Here is a 6,386-nt window from a genome sequence, read left to right on the forward strand (position 1 = left end):
AACCCCACCCCACCCCCTCCCCTCCCACCTCTCCCCTTTAGTCTTAGCACTTGTAGGGCAGGACTGAGCAGGCTGACAGATAGCGCACCCAGCTGGTGTCCCGGGTCTGTGAGAGACCCTGGGATCTGAGCAAAGGAGGGGTTCCAGTGGAGTGTGCAGCAGCAACAGGAGCCCCACACACAGCGAGGACAAAAAGCCCATTGGACTCCTTCTGTGTCGCTTAAAAGCTACAGACTGACACTGACAGAGCACTGTCACCAGGGGGATTTCAGCCGTTTTGTGACTGTGCGCGTGTGTGTGTGTGTGTGTGTGTGTGTGTGTGAGAGCGCGTGTGTGTGTGTGTGTGTGTGTGTGTGTGTGTGTGTGTGCGTGTGTGCGTGAGAGAAAACACGCCTCAGGTGCAAGAGCTTTTGGACCGTAATCATCAAAGGATTTCAGCTTGACGAGAGCCTGGAGCAATGTTTTGAAGAACACTGCTCAGCTGCTGTTACCTGTTGGGTCTTTGGCTGGAAATAGGAAGGAAATATCCTGCGCAACCTTTTACAAAAATAAAAGCTCAATATTTAATATCGCTCATAAAGGCTGAATCTTCACATCTCACGGAGGGAGTAACGTTCACCACAGTGGAGCAAGGTGGCGGCGAAAAAGATGCCCACCACAAAGATAAAAAAGCTCCCTTTGAACAGTGACATTGAGAGTAAGGGGATGATAGATGCAAGTTAAGCTCTGAGAGTGACCGACAATTCCCGAAGAGAACCCTGCACTCTGGTCAGAGTATTTCCAGGACATCAGAACTGATTTGACTCCAACGTTGAGCATTAGAGTTGTTATCCACTCAGGAATATGAGTCCGTCTCCAGAGTAAAAAAGCCTTTCATGTGAGGAGCCCGTGACTATCTGCAAGTCTGAGAGGAACCTGCCTTCTTTTTCTGCAAGCGCCGTCAGGAACCAAGAGTTCTCACTTTTCACGGATTATTCAGCCACTCAGCAGGGGAGCTTAGTGCAGGAAATGCCAGAGGCAAGTTCATCCGTAGGTAACAAGCCCTCCTAAACTAGATTGCCTCCTAGCCACCGGATTTGGATTTGTCTACAACCCCCGCTCTGCTGTCTGCTGGTGACGGATGGCTTTGTGAAAGGTGACTTTTCCTGAATTTTGGAATATTTATCTACTTTGCTAAACACACACACCTACACACACATACTGTAAACAGCCAGGGTGGTGTGTCTGTGCATGTGAGTGCCTGCTCACAAGGAACTCATCCACTCCTGTTGAGATGTGAGATTGATTTCTTTCACTCTCTTGTTCCTCTGCCCCTTGAAGACAATTCAGCCCTCTGTAATTCTGTGCGTTAATAACTCCCACAGCGCTATGTGAATGCCCCCCCCCCCCCCCTTCTCCCAGGCATGCATATGGGCTACAACTTCTCTATTTATGGAAATTGCTATCTCAATGATTTCTCATACCTGAAAAGCTCACATTTTCATTCAGTGACTATAATTTGAAGATCTGGATAAGAAGGATATATAACTCTCCATTTCTTTGTTGTTTTTTTAAAACCCAGAAGCTTTAAAACGTACACATCGGCATTGAGCCACCACGAGATACTGGAGTAAGTCTAAGATGGCCACCCCCGTGCATCCACTCTTGATTAGCTTCTCCCTGGCCATCCTGCTGGGGTTGACCTCTCTGGGTGGACTGAACTCTTGGCCGTCAGGTCAGGCTTCGGCCCAGGTCTCTACCGACAACCAGACGACGGAGCCCTCCATGATACCGGAGGCCGCGCTGGCAACCCCTACACCAGAAGCGGAGGACAAAACGGCTCCCTCTAATGGTAACCGTTGCTGGGGTTACTATGATGTCATGGGCCAGTGGGACCCGCCTTTCAACTGTAACGCAGGTATCTACCTGTTCTGCTGTGGCTCCTGCTTCTACCGCTTCTGCTGCCAGTTCAAAATCCACAGTTTGGACCAGACTTCCTGTTCCAACTATGACACGCCCGTGTGGGCAAACACCGGGAAGCCGGAGAAACCTGTCACGGAGGTCCAAGAGGAACCGGACAAGGATCGGACCCACATGATCGTGTACATTATCTGTGGAGTGGTGGCCATCATGGTGTTGGTCGGGATTTTCACCAAGCTCGGCCTGGAGAAGAGTCAGGGAGGACAGACGGACATGACCAACTCCAGGTATGAACTGAGAAAGGTGGACGTATGGATGATGTTGGGCACAGAAGGGAGAGATGATTAATGTGTAGATGATAGATGTGGTAATGATTAGCAGGGGAATAGATGATGATGATGATGACAATGATAATGATGTTGATGTTGCCAACAGTCATTATGATATTGATGCATTTAGTTTCATAAGATTATCTTGAATTGGTTGCCGGCTTGCTGGATGGAAAAAAAGAGTCAATCGGCTCATTTAAAAATATGTGTAAGAAGCTTTCTATTTTAGTAAATGTCTAAATGTTTATATTAATTCCATACAATACATGTGTATTTACATGTTTTACATTTTCTAGAATCAACGTTGTTGGGATGAGAGGATAAAATGAAGAGTTGCGAAGTGGCCATGGGGGAGTAAAGGTCCCATTCATTTATACCATAGACAATGTTAATGTGACTCACTGTTTTGAGTTCTTCAATGGCTACAGCCTACCTGTTGGAGGCATTTACTGGCACACTTCTCTTTTAGTACATGCTAACGTCCTCCCCACACCTGCAGCCTCTGCACCAAGCTAACGCAGTTTCTCCAATGACAGTGCAGACTAAAGACAACTACTAATTGTAAGCATCACAGAATGGTGAAATGATTGTACATGGTGGCACTATTGGGCATTACTGATTGTACGTTGGACACAGAGCAAAAATTATGAAATCTCGTCTGTATATTGGTGTGTTTATGCTTGTACATGTACAGGCGTCAATTCCTGCATGTCTGAATGGACATGTGTGCGTCTGTCTACCCGTTTCTGCATATGTGTGAGAAGGTCACCAGCTGGGTAATGAATCAAGTGACTGAATCACAGAGTGATAATGGGTGTGATGTCTGTATGCAACCATGAGAGAGAGAGAGAGAGAGAGAGAGAGGGAGAGGGAGAGAGAGAGAGAGAGAGAGAGAGAGGGAGAGAGAGAGAGGGAGGTCAGACAGTGGGAGATGGATGGAGATTCCTGTGGACTGATGTCGGGGGATAGCAGGGGAGCAGTTTGGGGGAAATTACCGTGCAGTTGTGTGGTGTTTTCTCTGTATCAGTGTAGCAGTTTCACATTGATGGGTGATTGATTGCTGTGACACAACTATGACTGTGGCAATGTGTGGCCTGCAGTGAACAATGAGATGGGAGAGGGTGGTTTTTTGGAAGGGTGGAATATTGAGCGGATCTGACTGGAGTGCAGCCAACGGCTAATTCTAGTGTAGAGAACAGGGTTGTGTGTGTGTTTGTTTGTGTGTGTGAGAGAGGGGGAGAGGTAGAGATGGAGACAGTGTGTGCTGGGTGTGACCGACCAGCCCATAGGGTGTTAAGAGTCGGGCCATGGGGTCTCCTTTAAAACCCTGTCATTACCAGACCTCCTCTCAATCTTCCAGGGGAGGATGAGGAGGAGGATGAGGAGGAGGATGAGGAGGATGAGGAGGAGGAGGAGGATGAGGATGAGGAGGATGAGGAGGAGGAAGAAGAGGAGGACAGCGGTGGACATCAGTGCTCATTAGTGTTATACTTCACTGAGCCACGCATGACACAATGAAGGCTGGCAGCTCTTGGCATGTTTTCTCCCCTGAATCAAACAATTATGTGTGACACTCTGTACTAGAAACAAGAGGGAGTTTGGGGAGATATTTCTGAAATCTGGTTGGCTGTCTTCCCCACATGCAGGTCAAACACTGTCAAAAGATACTTTGCATCTTTCTTGAAGTTTTCTCAGAAGCGGCATGTGAATGCCTCAAATGAGCAGGACAGATGTTGGCAAGCGTCCTGCTGAAGCGTCCTGGAGCAGGACGCTCTGCTCACTTCACCGTTTACTTTCACCTTCCTGGATGGAAACAGTTTTTTTCCCCCCAATGAAAATAAATAAGATAGCTGATTAAAATGTATTATTATTACCAGTCCTTAAAATCAAGCTGTTAGATAAGGAGCAATCATGCAGAGAACAATTTTATTTCAGCAATTAAAGCAACACATTTATCACCAATGTTATTTCCATATTCGCAAATCCGAAATGACCTACCCCACTCCTCTTTTGTGACACACTGTTGTACAATAAAGAACATCTTTATTTTTTTGTGTATAGCCTTCATCAGGGTCATAAAACACATCACAATTAACAGTTGAATATGATGGGTATGAAGAAAACCCCTTTTTTTAAAAGGTAAAAAAATAAATAAGACAATCTTATACAAAAAACATGCATATCAGCCAACTGGGCACCCACACATAGATGGGATATTCGCAAACTGGCAGAGGGGCAAGGGGAGTTTGCCTCTGTGTTTAAACCACTGTGGCTCGGACCAATAAGCGTCCTGTGAGGCTCTACTGGCAGCTACAGGTGAAGTTTAGGTGTGTGCGAGAAGACACAGAGAGGCCACTGTTCATTCTAAACAACAATGGCAGCTCCAGAAGAGGTAAGCGTAGATGCTGCAAGAGTTTTCCAAACTGGAGGGTTTTTCTTAATATAAAAGAAGAGCAAAGAACGGCACTAAAGGCTTTAATTGATGGAGATGATGTTTTTTTTTTGCTCTTCTCCCGGCTTCGGCAAGAGTTTGATTGACGCCCAATCTGACTTATTTTTGCAACTAAGAGTTATCTGCCTTCTGTCTGCCTTGCAAAATGTCATACCCAAAATACAAAAGAAGTACTGTGACAAAAGCTGAATCGTTACGAATGTGCCCCCTTTTTTTTTTTTTTGTACCACCATGGCATAGTCCCATGGAAGTGCCTTATAACTCATAAGAGAGGACGGTATGAAAGGTCAGTGACAGAATAAAGCGAATGTGAAAAGTGAAAGACAGAACAGAGAAATGGGAGAAGGCTATGTTGGGGAAACAAAGCCAATGAGGACAGAGCTAACCACTGTGGTGATGTGGTATCCTGGACAGTCCACTGGAGCATGAGGAAGGGAGAAAGTTACAAAAGAGAGAAGGAGGTGCTGATGAGTGAAGGGCTTAGCTGTTGTAATTCTGCTGATTTGCCACTGAGAGCTGTGGATGACCGGTTAGCGTCGTGGCCAGGCTGCATGGATAATGATTCTCGATTCTTTCAAAACTTGCTTAGAAGACATTTTCACTCCCGAGGGCTTGTTTTAACACCTTCGGACTACTCTCGACTTCTTTTAGGATGAAACTTGGCTGGTTTTGTTTAAACTGCTGTGGTGTCTGGTTTATTAAATCTTATTAAAAGCCTATTTCGAGTTTTCTGAGCAGTCGTTGGAAGATTTCATCCTGTTCACTGCTTTGCAGATAATCAGTTTTCATAGGAGTTTGGTAATCCATCCGTGTTCTGTGGGTCTGGGGAAAAACAGGTCTGGGAAAGATTTTGGGGGATTATGGTGTGTGTAGACTGAGTGAGAAATGTGATTTCATGAATCGTTAGTTATTCCCATCATGATTGTCTTTTAAGAAAGAAACATCACTGCAGTCTCCCTGACAGAAAGGGTGTGTTCAGCCTAAACACTTTGTAGAGGCAGCGCTTTGCACACAAAGTAGGTGGTACGACACAAGTGGAAGCTAATAGACATATGCTAACAGAGTTGAAAATGTTTAAAATTAAGAAGAAAAGAAAATGTCATGAGCGTACTGAGACAAAAAGGAAAAGAGACGATGTTGGAGGAAAAAACAGAAAGAACAGAAACAGAAACCGCTGATTGTTAGTTGTCACCTAAAATGTAAATATCCCAAAAAATGCATTCCGTTTGAGACCCCGATTATGAAAAGTGAATTGATAATCTTGGACAGTGTTTCTGTTTGCCTGTGAGAAACAGAGACACTGTGCGGACACTTTGTGTCTCTGTGCAGACCGGATGAGCCCATGCAGGTCAAATCATGAATCGTAAAAAAAACAGCCTCATTTTAAAATTCATTCTCAACCTGCATACGTTTGACAGCAAGACACTTCCACCCAGGTATGAGCGAGAAAGTGTAGTGGCTCTGCGTGTAAACGTGTGTGTGTGTGTGTGTGTGTTTGTGTATGTGTCTTGTGTGTGCACTGAACGCATAAATCCAGCCACAAAGCTGTTAAGGTGGTAATGCGCTGAAACCCTGGGTCAGGCAATCACAACAGGCAGCGGTGCAATGATGTATAGCACCAAACACACATGCACACATGTGCACACACACATGCGCACACACACACACACACACACACACAACCACACACACACGCATAAACCTCT

At 45.5% G+C, this 6,386-nt stretch overlaps 1 protein-coding gene across 2 annotated transcripts in view; it reads left to right on the plus strand.

Annotated features, from left to right (window-relative positions):
* Window positions 1-17: 17 nt before the first annotated feature.
* Window positions 18-6,386, plus strand: part of LOC116394739 (protein shisa-8) — an 89,431-nt gene continuing 83,062 nt past the window's right edge. Inside the window, exons 1-2 of one of the 2 annotated variants that reach the window (XM_031868025.1) lie at window positions 18-1,135; window positions 1,562-2,186. In XM_031868025.1, the coding sequence (XP_031723885.1) occupies window positions 1,621-2,186 (566 nt within the window). In that variant the 5' untranslated portion in view covers window positions 18-1,135; window positions 1,562-1,620. Of the gene's footprint in view, window positions 2,187-6,386 lie in introns of both variants that reach the window. The other variant, XM_031868026.1, reaches the window with a different exon arrangement.

The sequence above is a fragment of the Anarrhichthys ocellatus genome, unplaced genomic scaffold (assembly GCF_004355925.1).
Source record: "Anarrhichthys ocellatus isolate YVR2014 unplaced genomic scaffold, GSC_Weel_1.0 scaffold40, whole genome shotgun sequence".
NCBI lineage: Eukaryota > Metazoa > Chordata > Actinopteri > Perciformes > Anarhichadidae > Anarrhichthys > Anarrhichthys ocellatus.